The sequence below is a fragment of the Girardinichthys multiradiatus genome, chromosome Y, assembly GCF_021462225.1.
Source record: "Girardinichthys multiradiatus isolate DD_20200921_A chromosome Y, DD_fGirMul_XY1, whole genome shotgun sequence".
NCBI classification, from domain to species: domain Eukaryota; kingdom Metazoa; phylum Chordata; class Actinopteri; order Cyprinodontiformes; family Goodeidae; genus Girardinichthys; species Girardinichthys multiradiatus.
The window spans coordinates 15350520-15371147 of NC_061818.1; the positions used below are offsets into that span (position 1 = coordinate 15350520).

General features: G+C 39.6%; 1 protein-coding gene across 1 annotated transcript; it reads left to right on the plus strand.

Annotated features, from left to right (window-relative positions):
• Positions 1-6839: 6839 nt before the first annotated feature.
• On the plus strand, positions 6840-11463 carry LOC124864132. Its single transcript, XM_047358806.1, has 12 exons — positions 6840-6875; positions 7051-7152; positions 7315-7547; positions 7720-7898; positions 7969-8062; positions 8159-8257; positions 8392-8505; positions 8615-8732; positions 8825-8916; positions 8996-9110; positions 9705-9974; positions 10568-11463. The coding sequence occupies exons 2-12, from the start codon at positions 7137-7139 to the stop codon at positions 10582-10584; spliced, it is 1347 nt and encodes a 448-aa protein (XP_047214762.1). The 5' UTR covers positions 6840-6875; positions 7051-7136; the 3' UTR covers positions 10585-11463.
• Positions 11464-20628: the final 9165 nt, after the last annotated feature.

Below are 20628 nucleotides of genomic sequence, written 5' to 3' on the forward strand. Positions count from 1 at the left end.
AGCAAGAGGGTAAGACACAGAAATAAATTTCTGAACGAATAGGCTGTTCCCAGAGTGCTGTATCAAGGCACCTCAGTGGGAAGTCTGTGGGAAGGAAAACGTGTGGCAGAAAACGCTGCACAACGAGAAGAGGTGACCGGACCCTGAGGAAGATTGTGGAGAAGGGCCGATTCCAGACCTTGGGGGACCTGCGGAAGCAGTGGACTGAGTCTGGAGTAGAAACATCCAGAGCCACCGTGCACAGGCGTGTGCAGGAAATGGGCTACAGGTGCCGCATTCCCCAGGTCAAGCCACTTTTGAACCAGAAACAGCGGCAGAAGCGCCTGACCTGGGCTACAGAGAAGCAGCACTGGACTGTTGCTCAGTGGTCCAAAGTACTTTTTTCGGATGAAAGCAAATTCTGCATGTCATTCGGAAATCAAGGTGCCAGAGTCTGGAGGAAGACTGGGGAGAAGGAAATGCCTAAATGCCAGAAGTCCAGTGTCAAGTACCCACAGTCAGTGATGGTCTGGGGTGCCATGTCAGCTGCTGGTGTTGGTCCACTGTGTTTTATCAAGGGCAGGGTCAATGCAGCTAGCTATCAGGAGATTTTGGAGCACTTCATGCTTCCATCTGCTGAAAAGCTTTATGGAGATTAAGATTTCATTTTTCAGCACGACCTGGCACCTGCTCACAGTGCCAAAACCACTGGTAAATGGTTTACTGACCATGGTATCACTGTGCTCAATTGGCCTGCCAACTCTCCTGACCTGAACCCCATAGAGAATCTGTGGGATATTGTGAAGAGAACGTTGAGAGACTCAAGACCCAACACTCTGGATGAGCTGAAGGCTGCTATCGAAGCATCCTGGGCCTCCATAAGACCTCAGCAGGGCCACAGGCTGATTGCCTCCATGCCACACCGCATTGAAGCAGTCATTTCTGCAAAAGGATTCCCGACCAAGTATTGAGTGCATAACTGTACATGATTATTTGAAGGTTGACGTTTTTTGTATTAAAAACACTTCTTTTATTGGTTGGATGAAATATGCTAATTTTGTGAGATAGGAATTTTGGGTTTTCATGAGCTGTATGCCAAAATCATCTGTATTAAAACAATAAAAGACCTGAAATATTTCAGTTAGTGTGCAATGAATCTAAAATATATGAAAGTTAAATTTTCATCATGACATTATGGAAAATAATGAACTTTATCACAATATGCTAATTTTTTGAGAAGGACCTGTAGTATGTGTACCTGTTTCTGTTTAGTTAGAAATCTCACAAGCAGATTGTTGTTTTTAATGTGTCTTTCCCTAACAAACTCCTCCTACTCTCCTCCCTAGGCAAAGTTACTCTGCATGTGTATCACCCTCTTTCAAAATGAGGAAAACGAAAGAGAAAGGGAGTTAGATTCCCAGAAACCACGTGATTTACAAGAAATTGATTGGTAAGTTTTCTGTTTGTAGAAAAACTATAATATATTAATGTTATCACATGTTCCCCGAGGGGTGACTGAAAAAAAGGCAAAAAATTTACTTTATTATGCAAAAGGACAATTTGTAGTTTTCAAATCAAATGTTTTTTCAGTACATTGTTAGGCACTGTGTATGCAGATGTTTTCAAAGATTTTAGAACAATAACTTCCATATTAAATTGACGGCTAGATTAAAGTCTGACTATTAAAGGGATACCTGTCTTTTATTTCTTCCTGCTGCCCTCTGCTATGTTTCATCATGCAGCGTATTGCAGGTAGGCTCATTAGGTACAGAGTGTGCAGTGGTGATTGCTCTAAGACTGCAAGGGAAGATCAGCTTCCCCTAAAATGTCAAAAAAATAAGTGATCAAATATATACTGTTGTGTGTACATGTCATTGACTAAATATGCGCTACAACGCGCTCAATTTTTGTTCAGAATCAGCTTCTTATCACTGGTAACGACACGGCTTTCCTCTCACTCATTCCCGCAGCTTCACAGTGCTTTAAACAGTGATTCAACAGCGAAGCAAAAATGCTGGGCTTTGTCCCGCCCATCGGACGCTCAGTGTCTCTGGGGTCTATGGGGCAGTGGGCTGGCCTCGACTGGCCCGGACGCTCAGCTTCTGCATGATGATTGGATGATCTGTCTGAGGCTGAACCCCTTTTTGATTGACAGTGAAATTAGCGAATCAGCGACCTTGAAATTGAGTTCTCCTCCTTGAGAGACCAGCATCCGCCACTGAGAGTGAGGTAAGTTCCAGGTATCATTATAAAAGGTTGTAAAAAGTTTATTTGGTCTGTGTGACGTCTGGCACTCATGTGACCCTTCAGATAAGGAGTTTACCTTTCTCTCACCAGTCCACCACTCTTACTCCCGTTCTACTTCTTTCTAATCAGAAACTCTGTTATGGAGGAAGTATGTGAGCATAGGCAGAAATCCCGAGGGGGACACAAGGGACGTGACCCCCTCATTCAACACGTTCTCACTCCCAACTCACATTTGGACGATTGGTCAGGCTCCCTCTGCGTCACGTATTGACGCATCGGGTAGCTCCTACTCGTCATTATTTGACGTACAGGTGCTCTCGTTGACTGTTATAGAGCTCCCTGAACGTCGGTAACTGACGATATGGGAACAAGAACGACGAGTCCGTTATAATTTTTCGAAAGGCATAAAAAAGTGCTAAAATCCGTGCACATTTTACTTAAGCTGTAAAATATGCTGTCCTCCGGTTTGCCGAATTAAGTCGGGATTTTACCTTCCGCTTTGGACGGCTCTTTCTTTTCTTTTGTTTTGTTTATTTTAACAGAAACATGTACATAATTTCATATGGTAGAATTAAACCAGAGTCAAAGATGTCATCGTAACATCATGGTTATGGATAAGGCCTTATTTTTATTTTAACATAATACAAAATTAAGACAAAGAATACAGTAAGTTACACACTCATGTACAGTAGGTGGCGCTGTGTGCCGCTGAGGTCGTTTGCAATCCACCAATATTAATAAGAAGTTAATGTTTAAGAAGAAGAAGAAGAAGGATGGATGCCACCCGCCAAAAAATCCAAGAAGAAGAAGAAGCTGACGTCATCGCATGCGTCAGCTGCACCCGGGTGAGTGCAAACCTGAATCTGTCAATTTTCTGGACTACAAAACACAAAAGACTTCTAAAGTGTTACTTTACAAAGTTGCTGTTGATAGTTTTACGAGTTAGTGGTGGCAACGCTGTGGAACAGTGAATAGCTGAAGACATTTAGACATGTTTTTAACCTATTTTGGCGCATAAAATGAGCGGTAAGCTAGCTAAAGTAGTCGCTGAGAGCTGATCAAATTTAACTGTAGCTGTACTTATTACATTTAATTAGTCATAGTAGAGTCACGGTGAAGTTTCTACTCATGCTTGCTGTTGCCACTTCGATGCTTAAAGTCCACCCAGGTTTCGTTTGTAAGACCACTCTGGAAACACTGATTATAGCATGCTTGTTCAATTGCATTTAAATCAAAGCTTTGACAGCTTCCCAGCTGAGTGACTGGATGTGCTCCCATCACTGTGATTTTATTGTATAGGTTGTATGGACCGTACAAGTTTTAAAGACAAATCAAACTTGCATCCGCACAGCCAAAGTCCTCTCCACCTGTCTTGGTTGTCTATTACTGTGGCAAACAGATGAAGAGTTTCTGAAATCTAAAAATGTTTTTTCTCAACAGGTTCTTTTGCAGTTATCCGACATTTGCACCAGTCAACCAAGTTCCTTGACAATTTTTAAGAGCCACGTCTGTCATCTGTCTTTCCTTTGTGCCTCTTTTGTGTCTCCTGTCCATCTCTGTGTCTTGGCCTATTTTCTTTTGTCTTTTGTGGATTGTTCTGTTTGTTTGTTTTGTCTGTCCATCACCATGAGTGACTCAAATATTAATGATCCTTTAATGATCCTGGATAAGGAGACGAATGAACAGGAAATAAATGACCAACTTCAACACCTCAATGACCTGATTGCTGATTTCAAGCAAGGTAAAGATACCGGTGTACCTGTGAAGATACCTGAACCCACAATTAGGTGGAGAAAAAGGGACAAAGATGGAAACGAACTCTATGCAAGACCACAATCGACCAGAAATCAATCAACTAAGAGTCAGTACTTTTTAAAAAAAAACTTGATATCTGACAGATACAGATTATTTTTAAATAAATGTATTTATTCATTTTTTGATATTTTGACAAAGTATATTTTTTCCTAATTAATCAATTGATTGTGTTAAGTTTTACATCCACTTTGTGATATTGTTGTTTTAACTGCTTTTCGTAACCAACCAGCATTTATTACTTTATAGCTTTCCCAAATGCAAAATGATCTTTAATTGCATTATAAAAGTATTTTGAATAGAAATAACTTTGAAACATGGTACAGGTTTGTAATGTAAGAAAAATTAGTAGTTTTACTATTTTTACTGTAGACTGTAGGTGAAACAGAATGGATGCATTTCCATCTGATGATGGACATGTTGTAGAGACATACCTACTAAAAAAAATTACAATCAAACATGTTGTTACTCCATACATCTAAAAGTCTAAATTACTTGAGTTTATACAGGTCCTTCTCAAAATATTAGCATATTGTGATAGTTAATTATTTTCCATAATGTCATGATGAAAATTTAACATTCATATATTTTAGATTCATTGCACACTAACTGAAATATTTCAGGTCTTTTATTGTCTTAATATGGATGATTTTGGCATACAGCTCATGAAAACCCAAAATTCCTATCTCACAAAATTAGCATATTTCATCCGACCAATAAAAGAAAAGTGTTTTTAATACAAAAAACGTCAACCTTCAAATAATCATGTACAGTTATGCACTCAATACTTGGTCGGGAATCCTTTGGCAGAAATGACTGCTTCAATGCGGCGTGGCATGGAGGCAATCAGCCTGTGGCACTGCTGAGGTCTTATGGAGGCCCAGGATGCTTCGATAGCGGCCTTTAGCTCATCCAGAGTGTTGGGTCTTGAGTCTCTCAACGTTCTCTTCACAATATCCCACAGATTCTCTATGGGGTTCAGGTCAGGAGAGTTGGCAGGCCAATTGAACACAGTGATACCATGGTCAGTAAACCATTTACCAGTGGTTTTGGCACTGTGAGCAGGTGCCAGGTCGTGCTGAAAAATGAAATCTTCATCTCCATAAAGCTTTTCAGCAGATGGAAGCATGAAGTGCTCCAAAATCTCCTGATAGCTAGCTGCATTGACCCTGCCCTTGATAAAACACAGTGGACCAACACCTGCAGCTGACACGGCACCCCAGACCATCACTGACTGTGGGTACTTGACACTGGACTTCTGGCATTTTGGCATTTCCTTCTCCCCAGTCTTCCTCCAGACTCTGGCACCTTGATTTCCGAATGACATGCAGAATTTGCTTTCATCCGAAAAAAGTACTTTGGACCACTGAGCAACAGTCCAGTGCTGCTTCTCTGTAGCCCAGGTCAGGCGCTTCTGCCGCTGTTTCTGGTTCAAAAGTGGCTTGACCTGGGGAATGCGGCACCTGTAGCCCATTTCCTGCACACTCCTGTGCACGGTGGCTCTGGATGTTTCTACTCCAGACTCAGTCCACTGCTTCCGCAGGTCCCCCAAGGTCTGGAATCGGCCCTTCTCCACAATCTTCCTCAGGGTCCGGTCACCTCTTCTCGTTGTGCAGCGTTTTCTGCCACACTTTTTCCTTCCCACAGACTTCCCACTGAGGTGTCTTGATACAGCTCTCTGGGAACAGCCTATTCGTTCAGAAATGTCTTTCTGTGTCTTACCCTCTTGCTTGAGGGTGTCAATAGTGGCCTTCTGGACAGCAGTCAGGTCGGCAGTCTTACCCATGATTGGGGTTTTGAGTGATGAACCAGGCTGGGAGTTTTAAAGGTCTCAGGAATCTTTTGCAGGTGTTTAGAGTTAACTCGTTGATTCAGATGATTAGGTTCATAGCTCGTTTAGAGACCCTTTTAATGATATGCTAATTTTGTGAGATAGGAATTTTGGGTTTTCATGAGCTGTATGCTAAAATCATCCGTATTAAGACAATAAAAGACCTGAAATATTTCAGTTAGTGTGCAATGAATCTAAAATATATGAATGTTAAATTTTCATCATTACATTATGGAAAATAATGAACTTTATCACAATATGCTAATATTTTGAGAAGGACCTGTAGTTCCTATTATGAATTTGAATCTTAATATAGGGGAGTGTGATAGGACAATTACAAGTATTGAATGGGAAGTGGACATGTAAATGTAGGTTTAAATAATGTTTTAGATATAAACGTTATTTTCATCTATTTTCTATTTACAGCTGGCCAGTCAGAAGACTAGCTGTCCCTCTAATAACATTCAGTGTGAGGTGGCCTATGCTCCAGAGACTGTTGGTATGTCTTTAATAGATACTTTTTTTTAGGTATTTTAAGCAAATTTGTGGCAATTGCTTTTTGCTTTTACAACTTCCATACTACACTTTAATAAACTGTAAAAATGTTTTAATTTTTTTTAGAGTCTTTTCTGCAAGAACTCCAGAGCTCACTGAATGATTCTGCAGGCCAGGTTAATGAACCATCACTACCTATAGCTCCTCTGGCTTCCTTAAACTGGAGCACAAGGAAAAGTCTCTTTTCAGAGAGTTGGAGGGCAGAAAGACCCCGTTTGGTGAACACTATGGCAGCTCAACAAAGTGTGTCAGCACACATATGCCAGCAGTGTGGGAGCAATCCAGCTGCACTTCGCTGTCGCGATTGTCTGCCTCGGCCCTTCTTTTGCGACAAATGTGATGTGATGATGCACACCAGATATGTCCTTCACAACAGAGAGACCATGACCGCTGGATTCTTCCAGCCATTGCCTCCAACAACATGTTTTAAATAAAACTCTTTGCCATGATGGTAAGTTTAACTAAGCTCAGTATTTTTAAACACTCCTCCTTTTTTCCAACTGTTAACTTTCTACTTTGTTGTTAATGCTCTGGTTTATGGTTCAGCTGTTTCTACATAGCTTTGTCAAAGCGTTTTGATACAGTTTTGATGAATGTATATATTAAACAATTGTTAACTTCTTTAGCACGACTTGTACCTGTGGAGACCCCACTTAGAATCTGTGATTGTCCATCAAAGTGTTTGAGGATCAAACCAGGGAAGGCTGTTACTATGGTCACAATCAATGGTAAGAATAACTATTTTTTCCTGACTCAAAACCAAAATAAAACTAAATAAATAAATATTTACAAGGTGTGTTGCAGAACACAGACAATTGTTTGTAATATAATGGAGACCTAACTCTAAAATTATAAGCTTTTAAAGTGGAATTTCTTTTTTGTTGTTTTAGGTCGTTATGATCTAAGAATGCCGGAGCTGGTGTGTGAGGCGTGCGACGTTACTTGGACTTCTGAAGTCCATGACCTAAATTTAAGTGATTACTGGCCTGCCACCCTTCACTTTTCCACTCTTTATGGAACTGATGTCTTCTTCACATTTGAAGAAATGAAAATGGCGGCACCAGGTCTCTCCTGCCAAGCATTTCTAAAAATGCTGGATCAACGAACTGTCCGCTTTGGCCGTGTGAGTACTTTGGTGTGTGTGTATATATATATATATTTATTTATACCACACAGGCGTATTGTGCCACACACACCTAAATCTTGCAGGACACCTAACCTCGAGGCCTGAATTTTGACACCTAAAATAAGGTTCTTGTGTTTTTGTTTTTTGCTTATCTTTCATTTTAAAACAGACTGGGAAGATCTCGACAGACAGCTTCCAGAAAAGTTTTTTTGAATGGGAAGCTGTAAGATATGACATAGATAAAATGTTAAGGAAGGATCCCTTCACGTGTCAAGCATGTACCCCAGATATGCTTGCAGTTTCAGTGGATGGAAACCGCAAACATTACCGTTTTAAGAATGCAGCAAGGTATGGCCAATATACCAATTCTTTGCATAAGAATTCTTTGCAGGTTTTTTTTTATTGCTCTTCTTTTCAGATCCGAAGAACAGGCTATTTTTGAGGACATCTTTATAGCCAGGGATGAAGACGTGGGAAGATTTGTGGACTATGTACACAAAACAACCAGACATGTAAGATTGCATATCATAAATGTATAACTACAGTGACCTTTAGCCTGTAATTAGGATATTTCGGACCACTGTCACTGGAAATTCTATGCATTTTAGGTTTCTGGAAGAGGTGTTTGTGGTGGTGAGTGGTCAGCAGCTAGAGAGACTTCCCACAGATCCAGCAGTAAGCTGGATGAGGAGGGATTGGAGCTTGTGGTGTGTAGAGATGGGAGTGCTCCTTAGTGCTCTAAATATGTACAGGGGTGAAATATTTGCCTATCCTTTGTACCTGCAAAAAAAAGCTGGCCAATAGACATATCACTTTTTTTTGTATGGATGTGACCTGCAAGTACTGGCCATATCTTGAAAGAGTGACAAAAAGTTGCCCTGAGCTCCAACACCTTCTGCAAATGAAGCCATTTCTCTGGGTTTTCCAAGCCAAAGCCCATGACTTCAAATGTGAGGTATGGAAATCTGACTAGGTATAGAACCACCTTGTTGGAACTTGCATAGCTGCATGAACATCTTTGACTCAGTTATTTTTATTTTCTGTGTGTGCATGCTTATATTTAGGTCAAGTGGAATGGAGCATATCAGGATGGAGCTGGTTTGACCTTAGGGGAGGAAGTGGAGCAGTGTAATGCATTTCTCTCAAGGATTGCAGTTACCACAAAACATATGTCCAAACCTGGTGAGAGAGCCAAATACTGATTTCCTTAAATTATGCGTTTTAAATGATGATGAGGGAAAATGCTAATATTGTGGGCTTCTTTCTGTTTGGAGGATGGACAGACATGCTGACTCTTATGGCCATGCGTTGGAATCAGCTAAAATTGGACAACTTGGCCATCTCACTGACGCGTCGTTATCAAAAGGTAATAAACTATTGATGTGTTTTAATTACCTGCACCTGCTGTGCTCTAAATTTTTATTTATTTGACATTGGAAATATAGGCCACAAAAGCTCTTCAAACTCAGCTTCAGAACCTGGAGTCCCTAAGAATAGAGATTTCAGTGTCTGACAGTCAACTGGGTGACTGGGTCAGTGATGTAAAGGAGTGGGCAGAAGGTGAGCAGATTACGGTAGGAAATTTAGAGGAAATTGCACAAATAGTTAAAGCTGCAGGATGTAACTTTTATTAAAAAATCTGCTTTTTACATAAGTATTAAAATGATCGTTATGTCATGACAGTATAAGACAGATAATCTGTGAAAAACATTTAGCTCCTCTTCCTTCTCCCAGTGCTCCCAGTATGAACTGCAGAAATATACTACTCAGTCAGAAACAACCAATCAGAGCCAGGAGGAGGGTCTTAGTGCAGCTAGCAAGCATGGCCACCGATGACAGGGGATAAAGTTTTCCTGGAACAGTAAGTTGTTTCTCCACCATTAGCACATCTAGCAGCACGTACACGAGGGTGATTGACAGCACTAAGACCTTCCTCCTGGCTCTGATTGGTTGTTTTAGGTCGGCGGAGTGGTGCATTTCTTTAGACAGCGATAGTAGCTCAAGGAGGAGGTGGAAGAGATCAATCTTTTCACAGATTATCCATCTCATAACAAAATGTCACGGCATGGTGACAGTTTTAACAAATATGGAAAAAACACTTTTGTAAAAGTTACATTCTGCAGCTTTAACTGCATTATTCTTCTTTATCCTTAGCAGCAACAACTAGCACAACGGATGCAGATTCCTTAGTGGGCCGAATTGAAGTTCTGGTTGCAAGCATCAAAAGACGATCCCAGCGTCTTTATAAAGACACTGATGGAAACAAAGCTCGTGCCAAGATTTGCCGCAAGATCAGAGAGGAAAAAGGAATTTTGACACTGGCTGTGGAAAAGTACAACAGATTGGTTCCAGACACAGAAATTCTGTGCTTGGAAGAAATTCTGTCTGGTGACCCAGTTTGGCCATGGCAGCAACCACACAGTGGTATGTCCACATACACCAACACGTTTTCTACTGTTATCGTGTTTGACAGATGATGTGACTTAATTCTACAACTGCTAACCTACACTCACCTACACTTTATTAGGTACACCTTGCTAGTACCGGATTGGACCCCCTTTTGCCTAAAGAACTGCCTTAATCCTTCGTGGCATAGATTCAACAAGGTACTGGAAACATTCCTCAGAGAGTTTGGTCCATATTGACATGATAGCATCACACAGATGCTGCAGATTTGTCGACTCCACATCCTTGATGTGAATCTCCCGTTCCACCACATCCCAAAGGTGCTCTATTGGATTGAGATCTGGTGGCTGTGGAGGCCATTTGAGTTCAGTACACGATCAAAGTCACTTAAATCACCTTTCTTCCCCATTCTGATGCTCTGTTTGAACTGCAGCAGATCATCTTGACCATGTCTACCAGCCTAAATGCATTGAGTTGCTGCCATGTGATTGACTCATTAGAAATTTGCGTTAATGAGCAGTTGGACAGATGTACCTAATAAAGTGGCCGGGGAGTGTATAATTCCACTTTTCTTCCTGGATTGATCTGTGTCTGTCATAAATACATTTCAGACTCAGTCTTACAATAAAGAGAAGAGCATTTGAAGGCATCATGGCAGTAAGGAGACTTGAAGAAGAAAAGAGGATTCTTGTAAGAGAGATGGATCATCACTGGAAATCTCTTTTAGCCTATGAGGATACTCTCAAAAAGCTCTCCTACCTGTCTTCGAGTGGCTCATTTAAAAGTATGTTTTTAAGTAATGCATAAACAGGCCAACAATGACAGTTATGAATATGTATATTTTTACTTTCCAGGTTTATGTATGTGTAATTTTAAAGGTTCGTCGTGTCCCCTAACTGATGAGGGTTTAAAAGGTCTGCAGAGCATCATTCTCAGAGAGCGGGAACAAGTCAAACAGGTCAAGCTGCAGGCAAGAGAGCGTTATCTTCATGCTTTATCAGGAGCAGAAAATTTTAAGTTTGATCCTGCTTCAGATGATTAGTTCTACAGCGACTCAGAATGCTCAGATGATGGTCTGTAATCAACATCTGTGAAATACCTGTTTTCTTTTTTGAAACTTTTACTCATATTACACATAGTACTCTGAAAAAAGACCTACAGTGTTGACCTGCAATTTTTAGATTACTTTTAATGACGTTGGATTTTCATCAAACCATTAATACTTTGAGTGCGGTAATAACACTGTTATTAAGCTAAAAACAATTGTTACAACACTACAGTAAACAGTTCCATTGATTATGTATTTGCTAGCATAACCAACACATGTTTTGATGTTTCATTTTTATTTTCTTTGTATAGTAATGTGTATTATTAATGTGTAACTATGTTGTTTTGTCATTTTAGTGTACTGGTGTAATGTGTCTTCCATTTTGTCACTTGAAATCTGATCAATTTGTCAGTCACTGTCTGTTATAAAGAAATCAGAACAATAAATTAGTAAAATATCTGTCAATGTGATCTCTTCATGGAGTACTCGTCCCTGCACTGACACTATATAGCTATAAAATGTTTGACAAACTTAAACTTGAAACGCACACAAACAATGGTAATTGTCAGTAGCAAGAAATAAGTTGTTCAGCTTTTATGTACTCTAAGATACAGTTTGTACATTATTTAGGTATAATTTCATACATAGATAAAATGAAAATTAAGTTGGTTACATTTCTGGATATGATATTACAGAGCGGGAAATATTTATCTCCAGAACAAGCTATCCACCATAAAACATCATTGAAGGACCTCCTTATGTTTTTATTTTGTTTTTGGTCAGTCTTAAATATTATTGATCGATGGACACAGAATACAATAAATCTCACTGATTAACCTTGAAGATCCTATTGGTTATCAGTATGAATGTTAAAGGTAAAGATGAGAGTGGTAATCTGTGGGATACGAACCTGGCCCCTTGTGTCCCCTCTGGAACACAAACCTCCTGTTCTAACCCCCATAGGGGGAGCCTATGGGGGAGTAAGCCTCATCTGCATCCTCTGTCCTAAATCTCCTTTTTGATCGTCCTCCAACCGCTGCATCCTTCCACAGCCATAATCATCACCTCTACTCTGAACATGTCCAAACCATCTCAGCCTGGCCTCTCTGACTTCATCTCTGAAACATCTAACATGAGCTGTTGCTCTGATTCCTGATCCTATTCATCCCTGTCAGTCCCAAAGAAATGCTCAATATCTTGAGATCTGCAACCTCCAGTTCTGCCTCTGTGTTTTTCATACAAGGTGCCCACAGAATTTTACAAGTACTATTTATTTACACAGGCTGTATGGGTTTTAAAAAGGTCTCTTGTTGAAATAAATCAACTACAATATTTTTCAGTATTTCTGTAAAAAGGAAACTATTAGTTTCATGAATGCACTGCATATGTTGTCCCTGACTTGATTTGGCAAATTAAAATTTAACATGTGATGGTTTTGACATATTTTATCAGATATTTTATCATAGTTGTTACAGATCTCTCTGTAACAACTGAGGTTATATCATTCATTACATGTGTGCAGGCCAAGGAAATAATCATATCCGGATCGGGTTTGTGGAGGTAATGTAATTTCTTTAAAACTGTTCTCAAAGAATAGTTAGAACAGTCCTTGATTTTGTTCCTAAAGAATTAACAAGGTGTGCAATTACTTTTTTAAAACACATGGTCGATATAGTTTGGATAGCTTTACTGTCCTTAAATAGGAACCGTTACATTTATTGTGATGAAGGTAGTTTTTTTTTTTTATATCAATATAAAATGTTAGGTGCTATGTTCTGATAGCGCTTGGTGCGGTCCATTCTTCTTTCTGTCGGTCTGCCGAACAATGGCTTAATTCCATACATGTAGTTCATATAGAACTACATGTATGCACCACAGTGTGTGATACCATACAGAAATATTCTGCGTAGCTTATAAAATGTGCCGGGAATAGGAAGCTGCAACAGGAATATCCGTTACTTTCACAATAAAAGAGGCCCTAGAGAATTTTACTTGTTTGGTACTAACGTCTGATCTGCAGTAACCCTGGACGTTAAACCTCTGAACATCTTTAATTTGAGACATGTACCCTTTCACGTTCGTACAAAGAAGAGAAAATATACTTTGCCTAATTGAAGTTAAAGCTTTTAAGTTTAGGATATCAGAATTATGCCTCACAATGAAAATGTCTGTAGTTTCACTTGAGGATGGCAAAAGTCTCCAGGAAATTGTGCGGTAAAAGTAGCTTTAACTTATATATTTGTGTGTTGTTGAAAAAAAAAAAAAAAACACATTTACTGAAAAAATGAGCACATATTTCTGTTGTAAATTACAGGCCTCAAAAAAGACAGAACTTTGCTGCTGCAGTGACTACACCAGCATCATCCAGTTTGAATTACTCACATTATATTTTATTTTTTTACAGACCATGAAATAAATTGTGTAAATAAAAATCCCAACACAACATTACATAACAGCATTACAAACATAAAAATGAACAGCTGACATTAAAACTCTGGACAGAACATAACTACAGTTTACAAGATACAAGGAAAACAAACAAGTTCACAGAAGGACTTCCTCGCAGGCTGAAGGAGGTGGAACTTCGGGCACGGCTAAGTGTTGGGAGAATTTACTTGCAGGTTCCCACGTGTCCTCCCAGTTTTTACCACTAGAAGAGATCAACAATTTTAAAAATCAGCTTGAGGATTTCTTGTGCTGTACTGTTGTCAAATTCTTCTTTCTATAATTTATATGATTAACAGTAAAAGGCAACAATAGATAAAAAAAAATATTTTTCTGAGTTTTTTGGCCCCCTTTTTAGAGATGTATTGTTCTCACACAACATTGTTTCTCAAAATAATTATTTATTATTTCATAGTTCTATGTATGACAGGAAGACACATGCACTTTGTCACTGCCTACACTAATTTCCTATAATTCCTGCTCTCAAGCCCAAAGTAAGGTCCCGCTGGAAGAAATCCCAATATTACTCCATCTAATAGCGTTCCTACTTAAAATATTTCCTCAGTGTTCCTATATTATACTCACCATTACAAAAGTATCCAATGCCAAAGTCACCGCAGTCATTTTTATTATTACAAAAAAGACAGAAACACTCTCCCTTACTACTTTATTTGTTAAGAAAAGTGCAGACCTCTGAGGAGAGACAACAAAACACAGTCTGATATGATTGACTTTCTAAAGCAGAAACATAGGACAAATACTTTGAATTTAATATATCACAGAAATAAACTTTCACTTTATAGTTGTTTTGGTTAACTGTTCCTTTAAAGATGGAGACAATAAATCTTACATAATTTTACAAAAAATGAAACTATTCCATTAAAAGCATGTTTTTTCTAATTTTTTTTAATAAACTATAAAACATCTGTAGGGGCCCAAGTCTAGAGATATTACGGCCACACATGATACGTGCGTTGTCTGAAGTTTTATTTTCTCTCATTGCTGCTCTCTTTACCAACCAATACATGAAAACTAAAAAATAAGCCACATTTAGGTTTTATAACATGTTAAACACACAGATACACAATGAACTGAAACATCAGGAACAAATTGTCCTTGTCCTTGTAAAGATGTGTAAACAATATTATAACCACACCGACAAACAATTACCATCTTCACCTTTTGAACTAAATGCAAAATAGCTTCACTCTGTGGTTGTGTATTCTCTACCTGTGAGCCCTAAATTATAACCAACATATGACGTCTACAAGCTTGATCACATTGAACCAACTCGATATTATAACTAGAGATTTTTTAATATTAGGTTCTGGATTAGCCATCACAAACCAATTATGTCAGTCCCATTGAAAATGGGTGTATGAGCAAGATGGACCCTAAATCTGTGTCAGTTCCTTAGAGTCAGAAGGAATGGGCCAAAACTGCAGCAAACTATTATGAAAAGCTTATGGAAGGATACCCAAAATATTTGACCCATGAAGAGAGATGTTTAAAAGTCAATTCTACTGAATATTAAGCACATTTATGTTAAGCTCCTAAGTTGAAGTTGTTACAATGAATTCCGTAAAACAGAGACAGAAAAATATGGTTAAATGTCTTTTCATACAGTGTATGTAAATATCTTGTTTTTATCATACTTTATATAACATTAAAATGTGGAAAATATTTGAAAATGATTTTGTATGGTCTTATATTTTTTACATCACATTTAATTGACATCTGCGATGGACTGGCGACCTGTCCAGGGTGTAGCCTGCCTACCACCCACAGACTGTTGGAGATTGGCACCAGCTTCCCCACGACCCACTATGGAATAAGCTGTAGAAAATGACTGACTGACTGACTGTTTCCTTATTTAAATCGGATCATAGTCAACATTTGTCCATTTATCTCCCTCTGTCTCCCTGCAGTCTGACCCACACCTGTTCCTTGTTCCCCATGATTACTCTGTCCCTCTGTTCATTGGTTCTCCCTGTACTCTCTGTTTGTATTTAACCTCTTTAGTTTTCATTGTTCCCCGCTGGTTCCTTGTGTTAGTCCTGTCTTCCAAGTGGTTTTGTCATGTCTGGTATTCTGGTCTGGTTGGAACATACCATATTCCTTTTTCTGTGACTGGTCCTGTGAGTCAGGATATTAAAACTTTCTTACCATAATTGTCTGTGTTCCTGGAGTACCTCTCTGCACGTTGGTCCTACTACTATAGTATTCAATTTATTTAATTCAAATTTCTTTTTGTTGTCTTCTTTTACTTTACAGTACTTTTAACCTGTACTGGCAGTACAGTATTTTTTATTTGTCTATTTTCTGGGCTTACAGTGTTGGGACATGTTTTGTTGTGATTGTCTATGTTGACTGATTTTGGTTATATGAAGAAAAATTAATCACATTTTCAATAGTCTGCAGCACTGATATTGTGCTGTGTTTGGTGAATTCACCTTGTGGTATATATTTGCACTTTTCCTGTGTATTTTGCTTCCAGTAATCTAATCGCCAAGAGATAGAATTGCTAAAATGTTTTAAGTTAAACACAGCAGTGTGTAACTGGTTCGAACAGAATTAGGCCTTTTGAAATGTGTGTGTTTCATATGGTGACATAATATACTTTTTATAAATGTGTATATGGTTTTTACAAGAGTACTTCATTTTGCACAGGATTTGAAGTGTTGTGCTAATTGTGTGTAGTGTTTTGAAATTCCGAGCCCTGTTTTAAAAATCATGCTTAAGCAACTGTAAAAAACTGTAATTTTGATTGACTTGTGGCACGATTTTGACAACATTCAGTTTTGAGCACAGATTGACCTATTCTGAGGTGAGGTGAGTCTGAGGTTTTGGGAATGTAGTTTGAAATTTGGGTATTGTGTTCACAGTTTGGAGAAAACGAGAACAGCTTTCGAGAAATGTGTCACAGCAATTGAGAAAAACTATAAGTATTACCTAAAGTTCCTAAAGCACTTGAATGATGGTTGCCTTGACAATACTTTTTGGGTCAACCCATCCTCTCAGGTTCTCATCCAAGATTCCATGGTACAAGCTTCCATTCATTGTTTCCTCAATGTGGCGAAGTCTTCCTGTTCCCTTACAAGAAAAACCTCCCCAAAGGTTAATGTTTCCAGTTCTATGTCTGCAAGTGGTGATTGTGCTCTTGGGTTCATATTCAGCATTTCTCTGCTTCCAAACATGGGATACAACCCAAGTTCCCCAAAATTACAAAATTGAGCTCCACTCAGGACAAAGATTTCTTTTGTAATGTTAATATAAAACCTTGTTCAAAGCAGTGATTTAATAAATGTACAATTGTTTTGCAGTTAAATCAGAATCAGAATCAGAATCAGCTTTATTGCCAAGTTTGTACATACAAACAAGGAATTTGACTCCGGTACACTTTGCTCTTTTGTTCTGTTTTTGTATTACAGAATATACATATTTACAATGTACAATATACACATATATAAATAAAAAGGTGCATTTGCAACATCTGTATACTGTTGTTTTGTACTTTATTAAATGTTCATCAGAGAAACAGCCTGGGGGAAGAAACTGTCTCTGTGGCGGCTGGTTTTAGTGAACAGTGCTCTGTAACGGCGGCCTGAAGGTAAAACTCTAAACAGTTTATGTGCAGGGTGTGTGGGGTCTGCAGAGATTTTAGCAGCTCTTTTCTTGACCCTAGACCTGTATAAGTCCTGGATGGAGGGAAGGTCAGCTCTGATTATTCTCTCTGCATTCCTGATTATTCGTTGCAGTCTGGACCTGTCCTGTTTTGTGGATGAGCCAAACCACACTGAGATGGATGAAGACAGGACAGACTGAATGATGGTAGTGTAGAAGATGACCAGCAGCTCCTGTGGAAGGTTGAACTTCTTGAGTTGCCTCAGGAAGTACAGTCTCTGCTGGGCCTTCTTCCGAACAGTGTCTATGTGTGAAGACCATCTCAGGTCCTCAGAGATGGTGGTTCCTAAGAACCTGAAGTGGTCCACGGCCGATACAGTGTTGTTGAGGATGGTGAGGGGGGTGTATGGGGGTGGCGTTCTCCGAAAGTCCACCACCATTTCCACAGTCTTGAGTGGGTTCAGTTCAAGGTAGTTCTGACTGTACCAGTGTACCAGCTGATCCACCTGCTGTCTGTATGCAGACTCATCACCGTCCTGGATCAGACCAATGACAGTAGTGTTGTCTGCAAACTTAAGGAGTTTCACGGACGAGTCCGATGAGGTGCTGTCATTAGTGTACAGGGAGAAGAGGAGAGGAGATAGAACACACCCCTGGGGGGCACCAGTACTTATTGATCTGTGTTTGGTTGAGCTGTAAGACAGAGTACTAAAGAAAATAATAGCTGACGCCCAACGCAGAGTTTGAACCAGTAGTGTGTAAAACTGTACTGAGTGCAGCCGTCCACATATTTGTCTACTACAGTTAAGCCCAAAAATATTCATATCCCGGTCAGATATAGATTTAAAATTACTTTCATCTGACCAAGGAGTTGTGGAGATATATTATGTATGTGCATCATTATTATTATGTTCATAACCAGTGTGGGAAATAAAATGTATAACATATGTTAGTATAAAGACATTGTGTATTGTGTGGTCTGCAGAAGTATTTCTCACAGAAGAGGTGAAGTGGAAAATTACTGAAAACTGCAGAAGTGTGTGAAAATTGGTGATAAGTGTTACTCCCTTCTCATATCAGTAGAAAACATAGTGCAGGTGCAGGACAATGACTGTCTAAATATGGTAAGCTGGAAAAAGTGTGTACGTGACTACATCTGAGAAAATATTGTAATCAAGGGCACTGCCCATTTTCATATGTGTTTTAATAAAAGCAATGTGCCCAGTGAGAAGCTCTGAAGTCGTCTCGGTGTTTGTCCTGATCACATGAGAGCTTCCCTGGTCCAGGTACTTTGAATAACATACAGCTGTCTCCGTGTGATTTATTCTAATGTGTGTAAATTCCTCCAGGTTATGGTGAATAAACGAACGCGCAGAAGGCCTCTTTAAAGAGGTACTTCAACAATTTGGTGACCCCCGACGTGGACAAAAAGAGAGTGTGACAGACGGGATCTTCTGACGCCGGGCGCCCATAATTAAAACCAGGTAGGCAGAGCCTATTGTATTAAATTCTGCCGATTGAATTTATGTATAGGCTAAATTAACCAGGTGTCAGTTGATTCTGAATGTCATTTTACTCTGCAAAACTATAAAAGAGTGTGCGTTAACTGGACGTGTTAAAATGGAGTCAGATAAGATTTGCTGACAGGGTTGGCAAAATAAGGCAGCTTGAAAGTTCATTTAAAGCTGATCAAGGTTAAAGTCTTTCAAGGTTAAAGTCCTTATTTGCTGAGAGTGGCGTCTCAACTTATTAATTGACGAATTAATAAGAAAAGCTAGGTTCAAGTCCTATAGTTTGGCAAGCTATAAAGTTTATAAAAACTGAGAGGTTAAACGTCCTCACAGAAAAGAGTTAGAGGCTCTTCTATAGGGTTAGAGTCCCATCTAGTGGTCACACGGAGGAATTACACAACTGACTGGGAGTGCAGTCGAATTTAAATCATTGAACACACATTCTGAATTAAAAATGCGGTTGGATTTTTGATTATTTGAGGGAAAATGAAATGCATTTATTGAATATAGGGTGAAGTGGCTTGTAGTGGATTGTTTCTGCATATTTGTGCATATTTCCTGTGTGCAAGTGTCTGTCACTGACTGTTGTGTTGAATTGAGAAAATACGAGCTGGAATGTGTGTGTGCGACTGATGCTGGATGATTATTTGGGGTAAAATAAAAAACAAAGTACTACATACGAGTATCTGTTGTGCGGATTATAGAAGAAATGTGAATGTTAAGTGTTTTTGTTGATATTAAGCGGGACTGACTGTGACAAGCGCTGACTGACTGATTGTATGTGTCTGTGTATCTGGGTAACGCACGCACAGAGCGGGCTTGCCATGGCTGTTTATTAAATACACTGTATTGTCTGCTCAACCTTGCGTTGTTAACAAAGGACAATACAGTGATAAGCGGATTTTATATGCATATTGTGAACCGTTATTTGAACATTTATTTCACAAGATTTTAAACAACATGGACGGTAAACTTCCGGACACAACAGCATGGGTGGATTTAGAAACACAATTAAATAACATGCAAGCACTAGTTCTCCAAACGAGAGCTAAGGACGAAGCTGATAAGATTAAAAATAAGATCGAAACACAGGTAAGAGAACCAATGAAGGCGGATGGAATTAATTTGACGGACAAGTTGAATTTAGGTGATTGGTTTAGAAAGAAACTGAACACAGCGAAGAAAAACAGACAGGAAGCACAAAGTAAGTTGAATGAAGCTACTGTTTGGTCCAAAGGTAAGTACCGGACAAACGTAGATAAAATTGAAAAAGAAGAGCGTTTCTGGGCAGACATTCTTTTGATTTACCAAGGAGGAATTCACACAATGCAGCGGAAAAAAACCCGGAAAAGGAGACAAGAAGGAGGGGTCAAAATCAGCTCAGGGGATGGGCGTGGAACCGCCCCCATATACAGAACCCTCCCCATGCAGCTCCCTCACTGGTGCGCCCACACCGCCCCCTGGTGGATTGTACCCCATATTGGAAGTAGAAAATGGAACACTTGTAGTGCAGGGCTTGGACATTCCAGCTGATAAAGGTGGATCTTTCAGCGGATGTTCCAGCTCATCCATGTCAGTAGCTGCAGGTTCCTTCTATGATGCAGAAAAGACAGCATTTCAGGACAGAGAGGTAAGAGAAAGACAAGAACAGCAACAACGAGGCATGAGTAAAAAAAAACCTTCTACTCGCCTCCACAGCCATCCTCCCAGCCGGCCTCTCTACTTTCAGAGGCTGGGGCACGGGAACCATTCGGGACACCCGGCCCAGGCTCTGGCTTACAAGGAGCAGGGACTGATCCAGACGTTTCAGTGGCTTTAATGCTAAGTGGATCCTGGAGGCCACATAGGGTTTTGTGTCCCAATTCTTTTCTCACACCCACACCTTGTTACACCTCTACCTCAGCTGTAGAGGTGCAGGTAAGCAGGCACAGCATGCCACAGGAAAATGAAGAAGACAGAGCAGATCCGCAGCAAAACCATCCTGAGGACGGATCCCCAATACGCAGTCAGACAGTTGGACAGTTAAGGGAACATTTACCCCGCA